At 42.0% G+C, this 18,781-nt stretch overlaps 1 protein-coding gene across 3 annotated transcripts in view; it reads right to left on the bottom strand.

Annotated features, from left to right (window-relative positions):
• IMMP2L (inner mitochondrial membrane peptidase subunit 2) overlaps window positions 1-18,781 on the bottom strand; it is a 350,157-nt gene that overhangs the window by 109,992 nt on the left and 221,384 nt on the right. For 2 of the 3 annotated variants that reach the window (XM_083366721.1, XM_083366722.1), the window contains exon 5: window positions 3,343-3,445. The exons of the other annotated variant lie outside the window; for it this stretch is intronic. In XM_083366721.1, coding sequence (XP_083222847.1) covers window positions 3,343-3,445 — 103 coding nt within the window. The remainder of the gene's footprint in view (window positions 1-3,342; window positions 3,446-18,781) is intronic. 3 annotated transcript variants of the gene reach the window in all.

Raw genomic sequence — 18,781 nt, 5'->3', positions numbered from 1 at the left:
AAGACCAGGAGCTGACTGTGGCTCAGACCATGAGCTTCTTGTTGCAAAGTTTAGGCTTAAACTGAAGAAAGTACGGAAAAGCACTAGGCCACTCAGGTATGAATTAAATCATATCCCTGTTGAATATACAGTAGAGGTGACAAATAGATTAGCATGAATATACAGTAGAGGTGACAAATAGATTAGATCTGATAGACAGAGTGCCTGAAGAACTATGGACAGAGGTTCGCAACATTGTACAACAGGTAGCAACCAAAACCATCCCAAAGAAAAAGAAATGCAAGAAAGCAAAATGGCTCTGAAGAAGCTTTGCAAATAGCTGAGGAAAGGAGGGAAGCGAAAGGCAAGGGAGAAAAAGAAAGATACGCCCAATTGAATGCAGAATTCCAGAGAATAGCTAGAAAAAATATGAATGCCTTCTTAAATGAACAGTGCAAAGAAATAGAAGAAAACAATAGAATAGGGAGGACCAGAGATCTCTTCAAGAAAATTGGAGAGATGAAGGGAACGCTTCATGCAAAAATGGGCATGATAAAGGACCAAAATGGCAGGGACCTAACAGAGGCAGAAGAGATTAAGAAGAGGTGGCAAAACTACACAGAAGAACTATACAAGAATGAGCTTAACATCCCTGATAATCACAATGAGGTGGTCACTGACCTCAATCCAGACATCCTAGAATGTGAAGGCCTTAGAAAAGCTTAGCAACAACAAAGTTAGTGGAGGTGACAGTATTCCAGCTGAGCTATTCAAAATCTTAAAAGACGATGCAGTAAAAGTGCTACGCTCAATTTGCCAGCAAATTTGGAAAACTCAACAGTGGCCACAGGATTGGAAAAGATCAGTTTACATTCCAATTCCAAAGAAAGGCAGTGCCAAAGAATGTTCAAACTATCGCACCATTGCACTCATATCTCATGCTAGTAAAGTTATGCTTAAAATCCTACAAGCTAGACTCCAGCAGTATGTGGATCGAGAATTACCAGAAGGGAATAATTGGCAACTTAAATCATTAGATGAGTTAAAACAAGAAAACATAAGTTACTCTTGGTTTCAATATACCCAATTGAAAGTTAGGTGGAAGTCAGATCAAAAGGTTGGCATCACAATTACAGATCAAAATTTAGTAAAACAAATTAGAGATTTAAATTGTGCACATATAAAGAGGATATATAATGCTTTAATTGAATTGGATTCGGAAACAGAACTGGTTAAAGATTGTATGATAAAGTGGTCACAAAATATTCAGGAACCAATTTCGTTGGACACTTGGGAGATAATTTGGGTTAGAAATGTTAAATTTACTCAGGCTCAAAATTTAAGAGAAAATTTTTATAAAATGTTTTATAGATGGCATCTGGATCCCAAGAAGTTGTCTAACATGTATCCTAATTTACAGTTTAAATGTTGGAGATGTGGTAGTTTAGAAGCTACCTATTTTCACATGTGGTGGACTTGTAGAAATATAAAAGCTTTTTGGATCAAAATTTGGTGGAACATTCAAAAGATTTTTAAGAGAAAGATAAAGTTTTCTCCGCAATTGTTTTTATTGGGTATTGTGGTAGATTGTGATGTTAAAGAAACTAACTTGATGTTGAACATGATAACAGCAGCACGGTTACTGGTGGGACAATATTGGAAGAAGGATAGTTTGCCCACTATAGAAGAATGGGTGTTTAAAGTTTCGAATCTTGCAGAAATGTCTAAGATTTCTGCTTATTTGAAAGATCATTCACAGGAAAGATATATTTCAGTTTGGAGGAGATGGATAAATTATATTCAGAACAAATATGGGACTAAAAAGTTCCATTTAGCTTATGAGTAGATTTTAGTGGGATATTGTTATTGGTACTTTGTTTGTAGTTATGTTAAAGGGGAGTTAGAGCACATTATGAATTTGGTTAATTGTATATTATGTATAATTTTTATTTAGAATATGATTATTGTAACTATAATCCTCTATTTAGCTCTGGGAAGTGGGGGGGGGAAGTGGGTGGGTTTGGGGTGGGAGGGATTTGGGGATATATTCTAAAATTTTGTTTTTGTAAAACTCTTTAATAAAAAAAAGAGAATTACCATAAGTACAGGCAGGATTTCAAAGAGGCAGAGGAACTAGAGATCAAATTGCCAACATACGCTGGATCATGGAGAAAGCTAGAGAGTTCCAGAAAAACATCTACTTCTGCTTCATTGACTATGCTAAAGCCTTTGATTGTGTGGATCATAACAAACTGTGGCAAGTTCTTAAAGAGATGGGAGTACCAGACCATCTTATTTGTCTCTTGAGAAACCTATATGCAGGTCAAGAAGCAACAGTGAGAACTGGACACGGAACCACTGATTGGTTCAAATTTGGGAAAGGAGTCCGGCAAGGCTGTATACTGTCGCCCTGCCTATTTAACTTATATGCAGAGCACATCATGAGAAAGGCAGGGCTAGATGAATCAAAAATTGGAATTAAGATTGCCAGGAGAAATATCAACAACCTAAGATATGCAGATGATGCCACTCTAATGGCAGAAAGTGAAGAGGAGCTAAAGAGCCTCTTGTTGCAGGTTAAAGAGAGTGCAAAAATTGGCTTGAAACTTAACATTAAGAAAACCAAGATCATGGCATCCGGCCCTCTCAATTCCTGGCAAATAGATGGGGAAGAAATGGAGGTAGTGACAGATTTTATTTTCCTGGGCTCCAAGATCACCGCAGATGGGGACTGCAGCCAAAAAATTAAAAGACACTTGCTCCTGGGGAGGAGAGCCATGGCAAATCTAGACAGTGCACTAAAAAGCAGAGACATCACCCTGCCAACAAAAGTGTGTATAGTCAAGGCTATGGTCTTCCCAGTTGCAATGTATGGCTGTGAAATTTGGACCATAAGAAAGGCTGGGTGCCAAAGAATTGAGGCCTTTGAACTATGGTGCTGGAGAAGATTCCTGCGAGTCCCTTGGACTGCAAGGTGATCAAACCGGTCAGTCCTAGAGGAGATCAACCTTGAATGTTCTTTAGAACATTCCTGAAGTTGAAACTCAAATACTTTGGCTACCTAATGAGAAGGAAGAACTCACTGGAGTTCTGAGAAAGAGAAAGGCAATAGAAGAAAGGAACAAGAAAGGAACAAGGTGGAATGAGGTGGCTGGATGGAGTCACTGAAGCAGTAGGCCTGAGCTTAAATGGACTCCAGAAGATGGTAGAGGACAGGAAGGCCTGGAGGAACGTTGTCCATGGGTTCACGATGGGTCAGACATGACTTCGTTACTAACAACAACAATATATTTTGTACTGTAATAAATTATTATATATTTTATGACATGAACATAGTGTTTTGTACAATAATTCTGTTCTTACCGGACCAAAAGTATTGCTGTCAAAGCTGTGCCCATGATGATCACCTTCTACCCATATATAGCCATGTGGAATTTTCACATATTTCTTTTTATAGCCTATGGTTCTGAAGGCAAAATGTAAATGAACAAGTTAGTTGTGCAAAAAAAGCAAAACAAAAAGCCAATACTTTAGCTATACCCTTAATGTGTATTGATTATTTATTTTTTGCATGTTGATCCCTTTTTAAAAAAATAAAATTATAAATATCAAAGTAACTGTTAAATTTCTCTCAGCCGTCTGTCCCCCCAAAATCCACTTTGCAAATACAATCATGCCGACTTGAAAACTGTCATTTATTTTTCTGAAAAACAAGGTACAGCATGCAGAATCCTCCTGTAAGGACCTGTCTCAATCAGTCCTCCCAATAAAGCAGAACTCTTGAAATGGACATCATTTCAAAAGGAACTTTTATTAGAAGGTGTTGACAGCAGTGATATAAGGCAGTATCTGAGGGTTTCCTGCATGAATCAATAGTCAAAAGAGTAAATGATAACCCCACCCCAACTGTCCATCCAGACAGTTCAAATAGGCCAATCTCCAGGAGTGAAAACACTGTGGAAACGGAGTGATAAAGCACCGCTTCCAAGGCTGTTAGGTCTCTTCTTCTCTGCCTGTAGATAAGGCAGATGGCCGGAGGCACATTCCATTCTCCCCCTGATAGAGAGGATAGAGGATAGAGCAAGGAACAAAGCAAAGGAAATACACGTGAGCAACCCCAAGCTTGTCCCTCACCCCAGAAGAATGGCAGAACCTGAAAAAAAACAAGAAGCCCCCTGCCCATAGAAAGACAGGGTTCTGACATGCCGCCGCGCCCTTTAAAAATGAGAGATCTACCTGGAGAGAAATAGGGAGAGAAACAGGGAGAGAAAAGTACATATAGTTTAGTCGGGTTTATCAGGATACTGAGCGTGAATTTTTTTTTAACAACCTAGGAACCCTGACATGTCGTTTGTGAACCCACTCATTCTCGGAAGATGGGAGATCTTTTCAAGCTATTAAGTATTGTATTGATCCATGGTGCTTCCTAGAATCCAAGATCTCCTTGACTTTAAAATGCTGTTTCCCCTCCACCATAATAGGTGGTGGTGCAGGAAGCATGGCCTTAAAGGCGAGTTTAGTTCATGTTTTAATAGGCTACAATAAAATACCAGGTGAACCTGTCTTAACATTTTTGGGAGTTCCAATTCTACAGTTGCTGGTTTGATAACCCTTCCCCACGAGGGCCATTCCCCTCTTGGGGAATGGCCCCACAAACGTTGGCCCTAATTTTTTCAATGACTATAGAGATTTTAAATATTTTGTGAACAAGTATACTTTCTCCCCAACTTTAAACCGCTTAGGTTCTACCTGCTTCTTATCTGCCTGCACTTTGTAAGCTTCCCTAGCCTCTTCTAATGCCTTTCTCACTACCGGCCACATATTTTGGAGTTATGTAATCCATGTCAATGCTGCAAAGATTGACATGTTTTTGCACTGACAATATAAGAGACAGCCTGTTATTTTAATTGCTTCATTTGGGGGGGGGGGAAGGAAATCTACTCGGATGTTGTGAGAAGATGAGAAAAGCCTGCATACAGAATGGGAAGTGAAACCTCATATGTAAAACTAATTGGATAATGTGATTTATAATGTGTAGATAAGGGTGGGGATTGTGTGTATTATGATGGGTTTGGAGGGAGAAGATTTCAGATTCTGGCATCCCTCCATGAGTGCCAATGTTTCGTTTCATTATTAAGCCTTTTCATATAAACAATGCCTGAATGTTGTTTGAACTGTCTCATTTATAGGAACCATGAAATCATGCCAGAATCTGCTTTCTTTCAAGCAACCTGCCATTGTATATGGCCTTGAGAGAAGTTGGCAAAGATTCAGAGGAGAATCTTTATCATGGAAACAGAGAATAGTCTGTTGGTGGCTGCTGACAATTCAGAGCAGGAATTAACAGATAGAATGCTGTGGAAAGTCGAATTTTTCCAGAACTCCCATTTGGGGGCAGGATCCAAGCAGTTAGCAGAGGTCAGATGGTTGTCAGGCTGGAATCACTCCAGTGGAGACTGCACACACCTTGAGATTGGAGTGCCAGAGCCCCTAAAAAGCAGAATGGTGGAGAGCAGCCAGATCGTCTACCCCTGAGAATCTGGGTGAGTGGAAAATCCTGTCTGCAGATCAGACTGCCTGCCAGCCCCAGGAGTCCCCTGCCAAGCCCTCCAGGCCCATAACGACAGAGGACCCCAGCCTGGGGCCTCTGCAGCAATGGGAGGTTGGGAAACCCCCACAAGTGAAAGGCCAACAACCTCTGAGCTTGCCCCAGCTAATAGAAGCATTGCAACAGCTGGGGGTGGTGCAGAAGCCTGGAGATCAGGAGCTGGTGGGAGTACAACAGCAAGGGTGGTAGCAGCAGGACCCAAATGTGCAACCCCTGAACATACAGCAGGACCAGTGGGGCCAGCAGCAGTGGGGGCCCTGGCAGCCATTAAATCAGCAACTAGAGTGGGGCCAGCAGCAACTGGAGACACAACAACAGCAGTGGGGGACCCAGCAACCATTTAACCAACAACCAGGGTGGGACCAGCAGCAATGGGGACCCCAGCAACCAATGATGAACCCACCCTTCAGAGCAACTTTCGATGGGAATCCAGAGAAACTGTTTTTCTTCCACAACCATGTATGCTCTGTTCCACAACCATGTATGCTCTTCCACAACCATGTATGCTCTGAATAGCTGGGCCCATCTCTACCCAGACCCACGTGCTATGGTCAATGTGATTACGTCCAGCCTAGAGGGAGAAGCATCCAAATGGTTGAACAATTTATATAACAAGCAAGCCCCTGACTTGGAGGACCCCCTCCTTTTCCTCCTAGGGCTGAGGGAAAGATTTGAGGACCCATCCATTGCCCTCAAAGTGGAAGAGCAAATCCACAAGATAAAATAAGCTGCGCTGCCTGCCCTGGAGTACATGCGGGAGTTTCAAAAGCTAGCCAGTCGGATAGAGAGATGGCCTGAGCAATCCATAATTCATCTTTTTAGAGAAGGGTTAGATGACTACCTTTCTCTGGCATGTATCTGCCGAGCTGTGCCTGACCAACTGCATGAATGGTACCAGGCAATGGTGAAATTAGATATTCAGCTTGCCAGCTATAAGAAGCCTCTCCTACCTGAACCCGAGCCAAGGCAATCACCCCATGAAGATAGCCAACTACTGTGAGGGCTGAAAGACCCAAACCACCTGTAGACCCGGCAATTAAGTGTTTCCAATGCGGACAGCAGGGACATTGAGCAGCGAAATGCACAGTCCCCTTCCCCCAACAGCAAAACAGACCAGGACCAGCAGTGAGAAAGAAACCTGCACAGTGGCTAAAGGGAGAGAAATCCAATCGGATGACACAGGAACCTGTTGTCCAGGTCACATCCCCCACAAGGGAGGATGCAGGAACTGAGACTGGATCCACCCCAGTTCTACCTTTTTTGACAGCGATGACGAAGGGGAGAATGACCCGATGGTGAGTCGACACATCCTACCTTTTTTATTGCCTGCTAAACTCATAATCCCTAAATCAGGGGACAAGTAGACCTGAAAGTGCTAGTCGTTACTGGCTGCTCCCGATGCATCATTAGCCTGTCATGTGCCTTGAGACTAAGTGTACGAGCTAAGCTGCTCTCCAAACCTGTGAGGTTTGAGCAAGCCGATGGCTCCCTAATGGGAAAGACTTTAGTCATGCAATTAACGGAGCCCTTATGCCTGTAAATAGGTGAGCACTGGGAATTTAGTCACTTCCTGGTAGCTCCAAAGATGTCTGAGACTGTGATCTTAGGACTAGTCTGGCTAGACCAGGGGTCAGCAACCTGAAACAGTGAAAGAGCCACTCGGAACCGGTTCCCTCACAAAAGGAAAAACTGGGAGCCGCAAAAAATGTGCGCGCGTGCACGTACATGCACGCACGTGCAGAACAGGGTTTGACTGAACAGTGGAGACAAGGCAGGATATGCACCTACCCTGCATATCTGAATTGATTGGTTGAACTTTTTTAGTCCCTTTTTTGGGGGGGGACTGCACATGGCAGAGGACTGGGAGCCGCAGGAGACGGCTGAAAGAGCCGCATGCGGCTCTGGAACCGCGGGTTGCAGACCTGTGGGCTAGACAAATGGAAGCCATTTATCTGGTGGGAATAAGGAATGAGAACTGTGAGATTACCCATAGGGCCCATCACCCCATTGATTCAACAGATGTTACAGGGGATTTTAACCCACCCAATGAACAAGCGCACATGGCTGCCTTAAGGCCACCTGGTGAGCCGCTCATCCCCAGCGAGTACCAGGACCTAGCGGAGGCATTTAGTGTGAAAGAGTGCAATACCTTGCCTCCTCACCTTCCCAATGATTGTTCCATTGAACTGTTAGCAGGGGCCAAACTCCCTTGACCAAGAATGTACGGTATGTCCCCCCTTGAAATGGAGGATATGCAGCGGTATGTGGATACAAACCTAGCAAGGGGAATCATCAAATGGGCCAAGTCTACTGTGGGAGCCCCTGTATTGTTCAAAGAGAAAAAAGATGGGTCTCTTCGTCTCTGCTCTCATTAGGACTTCCTAAACTTTACTCAATAGCCCCTAGGGAACTAGACAAACTGCATGCCTTCATTGATAAAAAATCTAGCCCAGGAGTTCATCTATCCAGCTCAACCTAGGGTGGCAGCCCCCATTTTGTTCCAAGAAAAGAAAGATGGCTCTCTTCATCTCTGCATGGATTATCCTGGGTTAAACGTAGTGTGTGTGGTGAACATGTACCCCCTCCCCCTCGTGAACAACATGTTAGCCCACCTGGCCAAGGGATTATTTTTTTCCAAAGCTAGACTTATGGGAAGCTTATTACTGGATCAGAATCAAGGAAGGAGACAAATGGAAAACAGCTTTCAACTGCCCGCTAGGTTGTTTTCAGTTCAAAGTACTCCCTTTTGTCCTGCAAGGAGCACCCACAGCTGACAAACAAGGGGCTCCATGAACATTTATACAAAGGGGTCGTAGTGTACTTTGATGATGTCTTTATCTACACTGAAACGAAAGCAGAGCATGTAAAATTGGTAAGGGAGGTGCTTAAAAATCTCCATGCAGCCAGACTGTATACCAAGTTGTCCAAATGTGAGTTTCACAAAGAAAAGATTGATATTGATATTGAATCTCCCATGAAGGGGTTGAAATGGACCCAGATAAGTTGTGGCAGTACTGGAATGTACCCTCCCCAAATCAGGAAGCAGCTGCAAAGCTTTCTGGAATTTGCCAACTTTTACTAGCAGTTTATCCCTTCATTTGCTCAAATAGCCCTTCCCATCACCAACATTAAAAACAAAAGGGGAAACAAACCAAAACCCAGCCAACCCTTGAAATGGACTATGGAATACCAGGCGGCATTTGAAAAACTTAAATAATTATTCTTTGCTGAGCTGGTACTGAAACACCCACACCCAGGAAAACCTTTTGTCATCCAAGTGGATGTCAGCAACATAGCGGTGGGGGCTGTGCTGTTGCAAGATAATAAGGAAGGAAACTTGCAGCTGTGTGTGTACACATCACAGAAGCTAACCAAAACAGAACAGTGGGCAGTGTGGGAAAAGGCTTTTGCAGTTAGATGGGCTCTCCTTACATGGAGACACTTCTTAGAAAGTAGCAAAATCCCATTCCAGGTCTGGACTGATCACAAAAACCTGGAAGTTCTTAAAACCCCTGGAAATTATCTCCAAAGCAAGCACAGTGGACTCACTACTTTCACCATTTCAATTTCACCGTGCGCTTGGGGAGAAAAAACTTCTTGATTGGTGTTCTGTCATGAATGCTGCAATACAACAGCTCCAGGGCACAAATAGTGAAGCTCCTCCTTCTTGTAAATCATCTGGCAGCCCAGGTTATCACCTGAGCTCAGCAGAAAGGGAAAACATCCATGGACAATGTTATTGCAGCAGGATTTTAGAAACAGACGAATGCAGCAGCCTTAGAAACAGACGAATGGTTCTGCAGCCACAAAACCTCTGTTCCATGCAGGATGGACTGGCATGGGTAGGTGGAAAACTATACATGCTACCTAATCAAAGACTAAGGACTATACAAATGTGCCATGATTCAAAAATAGCAGGGCATTTTGGATTTGTGAAAACCCTACACATTCTTAAATGGCAGTTCTGGGGGCCCTCACTCAAGAAAGACATTGAAAGCTGTTTCCAGCTGCCCCATTTGTGCTTCAGTAAAACGGAGGGAGGGAAAAATGTCTGGGCTACTCCAAACAGAAACTGAACCTTCAGCACCCTGGAAAGAGATTTCCATGGATTTTATTGTGGAGCTCCCCAAATGCTTGGGAAACACTGTAATTTGGGTCATAACTGACTGTCAGAATTCATTTATATTTCATTTCTAACTATCTCCTCGGTGCTAAAACCAAATCTCATCTTCCCCTGGATTCTGCCATTCCCAAGGGAGAGAGGGGACAGGCATGGGGGCTTTATTGTTTTCACTTCCTCCATCAATGTTTATCCACCTGTCTGCTATGTAATGTAACAAATTGCTTTCTATGCTATGCATTCTCTCTGAACCTCCCTCCCTTACCGGGCAACTAGAAAAAGGGGTGGGGGAAGAGATACAACCCTCCAGAATCTGGTTTATTTCCCTGAAGGAGGTGTGAGGAGCTGTGGAAATGATCATGCTGCAAACGGAACCAGATTGATGTTATTTTTCCTTTCCCACAATGGACTTACCACCTGGAGATTGGCTGATCTGGAACTGATCGAATGAACTGTGGGGTGGGGTTTGCTTGGGGACACTTTAAAAATATTGATCTGTGAGGGGATTCCTCAGATCCTGTCTATTATGCCTCCTATCTCCTATATCTTAGTAAAAGTTTCTGCTTGGAAACCTTTGTCTTCAAGAGTCCTTCTTTCTTAAGATGTGGGCTGAAGTGGGTTCTGACAGTTTTATAGATGGCACTTGCCACCAGCAAGATTAGCAAAAATGTTTAAAAATATGTCAGATAGATGCTGGAAATGTAAACATAACTCAGGCATGTATTATCATATTCGGTGGACATGTGATAAAGCAAAGGCTTATTGGAAAAAGATACATGCTTGAATAGAAAAAATGTTGGGAGAACATGTGGAATTTTAACCTGAACTATTTTTATTAAATGTAATGCAAGAAAAGATTAATAAACAAAATTTATATTTGGTTCTACACGCCACAAGAGCAGCAAGAATAGTCTTTGCGCAATACTGGGAAAATGAAGAAGTACTACCAGAGGAAGAAATAATTAAAAAAAATATTGGAATGTGCAGAGATGGACAGATTAACTATGAGATTGAAAGATAAAGAAGAAACAGAATACTACCAAATCTGGGAGTCATTCTACAAATGGCTAGAGGAAGGAACCAAGGATTAGGAATTGATTATGTAGTAGTGCTTTGGAATCTAGACAGCATGCTGGCTGAAAAATTAACATATGTATGTAAGAGAAAAATTAATAAAATCTTTATTTAAAAAAAGGAAGAAACCACTGTAAAGGGGGAGCCCTCCCTCTGGCAGGGACCCTGCCAGCTGTTGGGATCTGAGACGTCCTACTCCTCAGAAGAAGAAGGGGTGGAAAAACATGACCACAAACGTTGGTGGTCGATGGGCATTGGAAAGAAAGATGAGTGGGAGAAGAGATCAAGAAAGGTGACCCTAAGACGAGGCAGCCACCAACCTGGATGGAAGCAAGAAATGGAGAAAACCCCCTTCACCTTAGTAAAGAGGAAGGAGATTGCACGCAGCACTGAAACTGGATCCTAGAAAAAGCTATTGACCTGATGAAAAGAACCCTCGGCTCTCTCAGGGATGAGAAACCTGAACCTCGCGGCCGCACCAATACCTTGGGCTGCAGCCAGAGAGACATTGAAGGGGAATTGGAAGCTAAAGTCCTGGGAACATCTGCCAAGACCACTGAGACAGCAGCTACCGCATCGGCAACCCCCACTCCCCCTGACCCGCAGCTGCTGATCAGGATGGGAGACAACACCATTGGCGGTGAAGGTACTGATCCATCCAAAGATTCCCACTGCTGGATGGGAAATTCAGGGGAGAGTCGCAATGCTTGAGGTTCTTCCTAACTCAAGTTCTTAGCTACATGGAAGAATACGGAAGAGACATCCCCAGAATTCCGGGCCATCACCAACAAGTTGAACTGGCCAGAAGATATCCTCCTTAGCCACTAAAAAAACGGCCTAAACTATGACCTGTATGATGCTTGCCCTACCAAGCCCAGGAGTGGAGAAAGCATTGGTGGGAAAGGGGTTACCCCAAATACTGGAGGAATACCGAGACCTTGCTGAATTCTTCAGTAAAGAATGGGTGGATGAGCCCACTCCTCATGGACCCACAGACTGTGCCATAGAAATCAAACCCAGGGCAAAACTCCCGAAGCCCAGATTGTACTCCATGAGCCCTAAAGAGAAGGAGGAGATGGAAAGATTCATAAATAAAAACCTAGAAAGGGGATTTATCAAACCTGCAAAGTCCAAAGTAGCCCCGGTCCTATTTAGAGAGAAGAAGGATGGCACTTTGCCCTTGTGTGTGGATTACCACTCCCTGAATGCAATCAGTGAAAGTTACCTGTACCCCCTACCCCTCATGAAGGACATGTTATCCATCTATCGAAAGGAAGAATTTTTACCAAACTAGATCTAGCAGAAGCATACTACCATGTTAGGATTAAGGAAGGAGACAAATAGAAAACCACATTTAAGTGCCCAATGGGATGCTACCAATTCAAAGTTTTGCCATTTGGACTACAAGGGCCCGCCACAGTATTTATGCAATTAATCAACAAGGTGCTAAGGGAGCACCTATTCAAGGGGGTCCTGGTTTATTTAGATGACATCCTTATCTTCACTGAGTGCAAAGAGGAGCATGTCAACCTAGTCAGAGCAGTTTTAAAGAAACTACAAGCTGCCCACCTATATGCCAAACTATCAAAATGCAAATTCCACCAGGAAAGAATAGACTACCTGGGCTATCGCATATCCACACAGGGCATCGAAATGGACCCTGAGAAGGTCAGGGCAGTGCTAGAATGGGCACCACCTTGCACAAGGAAGCAATTACAAAGTTTCCTGGGTTTCACAGGAAATTGCCCAGACTGCTACAACCAGTGGTGAATCCCTCAGCCCCCTGGAGGGATTTTATAGTGGAATTACCAGAAAGCAATGGAAACACTGTCATCTGGGTGGTTACGGATCTGTTTTCCAAACAAGTGCACTTTATCCCTTGCCAAAAGATCCCCACTGCAAAACCGTAGCGAAACTATTCGTGCAGCACATCTACAGACTGCATGGGGCACCCCAACACATCATATCAGATAGGGGAGTGCAATTTACATCAGAATTTTGGAAAGAATTTTTATCCCTCTTAGGAACGACTCAGGGACTGTCATCTAGTCATCATCCTCAGAGCAATGGACAGATGGATTTTTTGAACTCAGTACTTGAGCTATACTTAAGGTGTTTTATTAATTTCCAGCAACCAAATTGGACGGACCTACTCCCTTTTGCCAAAGTTTCTTACAATAATGCAGTCCACTCCAGCACAGACTACACTCCTTTTCAAGTAGCCACTGGCCAAAGTTTTAACCCTATGCCAGAAATAACCCCAAATGAACCGGCAATCCCATCACTGAAAGAATGGATATCCCAATTACAAAACACCTGGCCAGTGGTTAGGAAAGCCTTAGATGAAGCTAGACAAGCACACAAAGCACAAGCGGATAAAAAAAAGAGTTGACCCTAAACTATTCACTGTAGGAAAATCTACAATCCCTACAGCCCTGTAAAAAACTTGGTCCAAAATATATAGGACCTTTTACCAATTAAAAGAATCATAAACCCAATAACAGCAGAATTAGAACTACCCAAGAACCTCAGGCAAATACACCCAATTTTCCACTGCAGCATGCTGAAACGAGAACAACAATCACCCTTATGGCCAAAACTCAACCCCCACCTCCAATCATGGTTGAAGGAGAACAACACTTCGAGATAAAAGAAATCCTAGATTCTAGGAAGTATCATAGAGCAACTCAATACCTAGTAGCATGGAAACACCACGAGTGGGTCCACAAACGTCATGTCAGAGCACCCAAATTGCTAAAGAAGTTTCATACAGAATATCCCAACAAACCAGACTTACTTCTATACCTGTTTCGTTTTCTCTACAGGTGGATCTCTCTTATTTTTAAGGGGGGGCATTCTAATGATGCATTTTTAAATTGGAGCTTGACCCACACTATGATAATTAAGCTTTTATATTCTATAATTCCTTAAAGTAAAAAAGTAATATGTGTAAAATGAGCTTTTTGCAAATCTCTACCCCTTTGCTTCAAAGGACTTGACTTCTAAACAATAACATTTATAGAAGTACAGAAAGCCACTGTTATTCCATTTGGATAAGCAGGGACTATTAATCACATCTATTACTATATATTTCAGCATCGCTTGCCTTTACAAAGCATCTGTCTGCATCTAGTTTTTCTTTTTTTATTATTTATAGAATCTGCTTAATTTTCCAAGTGATAAATATGAAGAATGTTTTAAAGTCATTTTCACAATAGTTCAACCAACAATAGTAAAAATAAAACATCCTTACAATACTTCAAAAAGGTTAAGCAGTGAAGTCCTGCAGTGGTGTAGCAGAAAAATGAATATGTACTGTATACATACAGATAACTTCTTTAAAAAAATCCACTTTAAATCTTCTCTTAGAACATTGTGTCAAAATCACCTTATTGGCTATACAGCTAGTTCTTGGATATGAGCACTTGGTCAGAGACTATTCAAAGTTACAAAGACAGTGATTGAGGGGGGTTTATATCTGCTCTTTGGTTTTGCAGCATTCCTGCATTCCTGTGACCATAATCCGGGTACCCAGTTTACAATTACAAATGTTGCAGCAAACCATATTCATTGGGATCACAATTTCCAAAGTTCTCTGCCAGCTTCCCACAAGCAAAGTCAATGGGGAAGCCGGCAGGGAGTTGAAAGTCACTACCATATTTTGCCTCTGTAGCACCTGCCTGTTGCCTACCCCCACCCCCAAGCTTCCTCTCTCTTCCCACTTCATGTGGTCATGAAATTACAACAGCAACTGGGACTGTAGGTGTCAAGAGTGGATTGCCATCACTAAGCAATGTGGGCATGCAATGTTCCACTTTATGACAAATTGCTCAGCAATAGAATTACAGTCCCAATTGGTAGAGGAAATTGCACTACCTTTGCTAGCTTTCAATTGTTCATGAATCTTATTTTTTTAATCTTCTAATCTATATCTATCAAAATTAGTCCTATATTTGCAGAATAATTTTTCACTTTGTGCTCTTTTGAACTGAGAATATAAAGAAATCATAGATATGGCAGTCAAAAATGCTGCTTACCCTAAGAGGTTGCTGACACTTTCCTGGACTTAATGATGATTTGTTACTCCACTTGCCCTTTATGAATCATCCTATTAGAAAGCATTTGGACACATTCCAATATTAAAGGGCAGTTTAGCTTTTAGAGAAAAGCAAGAGGCAGAGACACTGTACATGAAGCTGCACCTCATTCTGAAATCCAGCAGCATTACTATTACTTTTTTTCAACTGTATTTCTCTTTAACTAGGCCCTAGTTAAAAATACACATTAAATCAACTCGAAAAAGAAGTAACCGTTATATTAAATATTAGATCTTCAGCCAGTAGCTCTCCACATTGAGTGAATTGATGGATGCTGTGATTATCCTAAGGCCTGGGAGAATAACCAGGTTTTTAACAGTTTCCTATATTTCACAAGGCAGGTGGCTGAGTTAAAAGATTTAAGAAATCTTTTTTTTCCTCCCTTGGGAGTCACAGAATTCCTACAGATAATCCCACAAGATCAGGCTTTGGGAACCTCAAATGGATCTGTCGAATTGTGAGTAACTATTCACTAAAAATGATAATATATTATTATAGATAGAGCTGGAAGGGACCTTGGAGGTCTTCTAGTCCAGCCCCCTGCTTAAGCTGGAGAACCTATACCATCTAAGACAAGTGTCTGTCTAGCCTCTTCTTAAAAATCTCCAGTGATGGGGACTTCCGGGTGGCAAGGTGCCGCCGAAGACAGCCATTTCCATGCTGTCCGCTCCGCGGCTTTGTAGAACCGCTGAAAACAGCGCCGATCAGCTATTTCGGTGGTTCGGAAGCCCCCTCCTTGGGAGAAGAGGAGGGGGTGAGTACCCAGGTAGGGGTTGAGCTCTCCGGGGCCGCTAGAGCTTAAAGTTCTGGTGGCTGAAGGATTGAGCCCCCCCGAAGCCTGGGTTTGCTCCGGGCTGCACAGCGTTTCTGCTCTGTGCTTTTAGGAGCAGAACAAGGCGTTCGCAACCATCCCTGCCAGCAGGAAAGGATTTTGGAGAACGAGGATGCAGGCAGAGCGATACAGGAGATTAAGGTGAAAGTGGACTTTTGATCTTTAGTTCAATGGACTTTGTAGACTTTGAAAGTGAAAGTGCGTAGTAAGTAATAGTGGGGGAAAATGGCGGCTAAATCTTCCAAAGTTATTAGAAGTGCGGGAGCTTCCCCAGTGCAGCAGTCTTCGTTGCAAGCTTTATTGCCCCCCGTACCTCCGCCTATGCCAGCTCTGACAGTTAAAGTTTTGCAAGATGCTTTGGAAAAGTACTCACAGCAAATAGCTGAGATTATAGATGAAAAGCTGGATGAGAAGTTAACAGAAAAATTAGCTGAAGTTATGGAAGAAAAGCTGGATGAGAAGTTAACAGAAATAAGGGCGGACATCTTGCTTGCATTTCAAGGCATGGCAATATGTATCGAGCGCTTGGATGAAAGAGTGGAAGATCTCAGCCAAAATAATATTAAATTAGATGCAAAAATGTTAGAGACTGAGAATGTGGTGGATAAAATTGACAGTGACTTGACCTTGGTGCAGTACCACGAGATGGAGTTTGCTGTTAGAATCAGAGGCTTGAAAGAGAATCCTAAAGAAGATCTGAAGGAAATAGTCTCTGAGGCTCTGGAAGGGGTGCTGGGACGGCCAGCAGATGGAATTGTGGGAGACATAGATAAAATCTTTCGTGTCAATTCGTGGATTGCAAGACAAAGGAAACTACCTAGAGACGTGGTTGTTTATTTTACAAAGAGAGCAAAAAGGAATGAAGTTATTCAAGCTTCTTACAATACTAAGCTTGTAATTGCTGAGCAAGAAGTCCTGGTTTAAAAGAGATCCCTCCAAAAATTTTAAGGAGAAGAAAGGAGTTTGCTTTTCTAGCACAAGAGCTCAGGTGACGTGATATCAAATTTAGATGGGAGATACCAGTGGGTATGGTGATGATGTATGAAGGCACGAGACATCGTCTTATCACAGTGATGCAAGCACGTGATTTTTATAGTAATGTTTTAAAAGCAACCCCCATACCATTTTTGGAATCTACAAAGAAGAATGGCGAGGGAAAGCCTCAAGATGCGGAAGGAACAATGCAGACAGATGAGATAGCTACAGGAGTGGATCAAATTTCTGTATCATCGGAAGAAGCAAGAGACCAGAGGATGACGCGTGCTGCTGTGAGACGAATGAGACGAGAGCAAGAACAAGATCAGCAGAAAGTTACGGAACCTCCAAAACGTACCTATAGTGAAGCTGTGGGAGGGGTGCGGCCTAAGAATGTTAAGGGGATCCTGGAAGACACGCTCCAAAAGCTTCGGGTTGCTAAGGATGGCGACTAAGCTTCTAACTTGGAATGTCAATGGCTTAAATTCACCACAGAAGAGAAAGAAAATTTTTCAATATTTAAAACAATTTAAGACTGATGTTATTTGCTTACAAGAAACACATATTAGAGTTATGGACCAAAAGTACTTATTAAATTCAAGATTGGGTACACAATTTATTGCTTCTGCAATGAATAAGAAAAATGGAGTGGTTATTTATGTCAAGAATACTATTACAGTGTTGTTAATTGAAGCAGATAAACAAGGAAGATATGTTATAGTAGATTTGTTAATAGAAGGCAAAAAAACGCTTTTGGTTGGATTATATGCTCCTAATCAACAACAAGCAGACTTTTATAGTTTATTACACAGCAAGATCACTCAATTGGATTTATTTATTTATTTATTTATTTATTTTTATAAACCGCCCTTCTCCCGAGGGACTCGGGGCAGTGTACAGAGTAAGGTAGGTATACAGATTGAACAATAGTGAAAACAATAGTAAAAACAAACTGGGACCCCAATTAGAGCTATCAGGCCAGGCCGGACTGCTGGAACAGGTAAGTTTTTAAGTCGCGCTGGAAGGTGCGGAGGTCGGGGGCCATCCGGATTTCGGTTGGCAAGCAGTTCCAGAGCGCTGGCGCACCCACTGAGAATGCCCTCCCCCTGGGGGCCACCATATCTTTTATTTTTATAGGAGACTGGAATGGTGTTTTGAATGTACAAATGGACAAGAGTGGCTCTTTTAGAAGTACTCCAAGTCATGCTAAATTGCCTAAATCTTTTTTTGAGATGATGGATGATTTGGAGCTGCGAGATATTTGGAGAGAAAGAAACTTACAAGAAGAGGATTATACTTTTTTTTCTGATAAACATCAATCTTTTTCTAGGATTGACTTTATATTAATTACTAATGATTTCTTTTCTAGGATTAAGAAGATAAAGATTTGTCCAAGAACTATGTCTGACCATAGTCCAGTCTGGCTAGAGATTGATAAGGACAACAGAGACAGGTGCTCCTGGCGTCTAAATGAGAACTTGTTTAGAAATCAGGAAAATGTGGAAGAATGTAAAAAACAGCTGAAGGTCTTTTTTGAAATTAATATGAATAAGGGTACTTCTATGGAAATGGTTTGGGATGCTAGTAAGGCTTATATGAGAGGTGTGTTAGTATATATGAATAATAAGTACAGACGTAATTTGGAATTTAGGAGGAAAAAATTAGAGAATGAAATTAGGGAAAAAGAAAAAGCTCTAATTTTGAATCCATCGGATGCAAAGATTAAAGAGGTTATTAATTTATTAAGGGGACAGTTTGATAAGTTAATGGCTGATCAGCTAGCAACTAATTTACAGTTTGCTAGACATAATACTTTTTGTAATGCTAATAAACCAGGTAGATGGCTAGCTTATATGTTAAGGAAGAAGCAAAGAGCTTCTAATATAGATAAAATAGAACATAAGGGTAAGGTTGTGTATCAACAGAACCTTATTAAGGAAACCTTTGTTGATTTTTATTCTAAATTATATGCTAGAGATAAGATTAATGATGCAGATATTGATGTATATTTGAGGAATGCTAGTATTCCGGTCCTTACACAAGAACAAAAGGAAGATATGAATCAACTGATAACTGAGGAAGAAATTCTTTTGGCA

The sequence above is a fragment of the Vipera ursinii genome (genome assembly GCF_947247035.1).
Source record: "Vipera ursinii genome assembly, chromosome: 6".
In the NCBI taxonomy this organism is placed as follows: Eukaryota; Metazoa; Chordata; class Lepidosauria; order Squamata; family Viperidae; genus Vipera; species Vipera ursinii.
The sequence above is the reverse complement of the archived record's forward strand: the minus strand, read 5'-3'. Positions and strand labels throughout refer to the sequence as shown.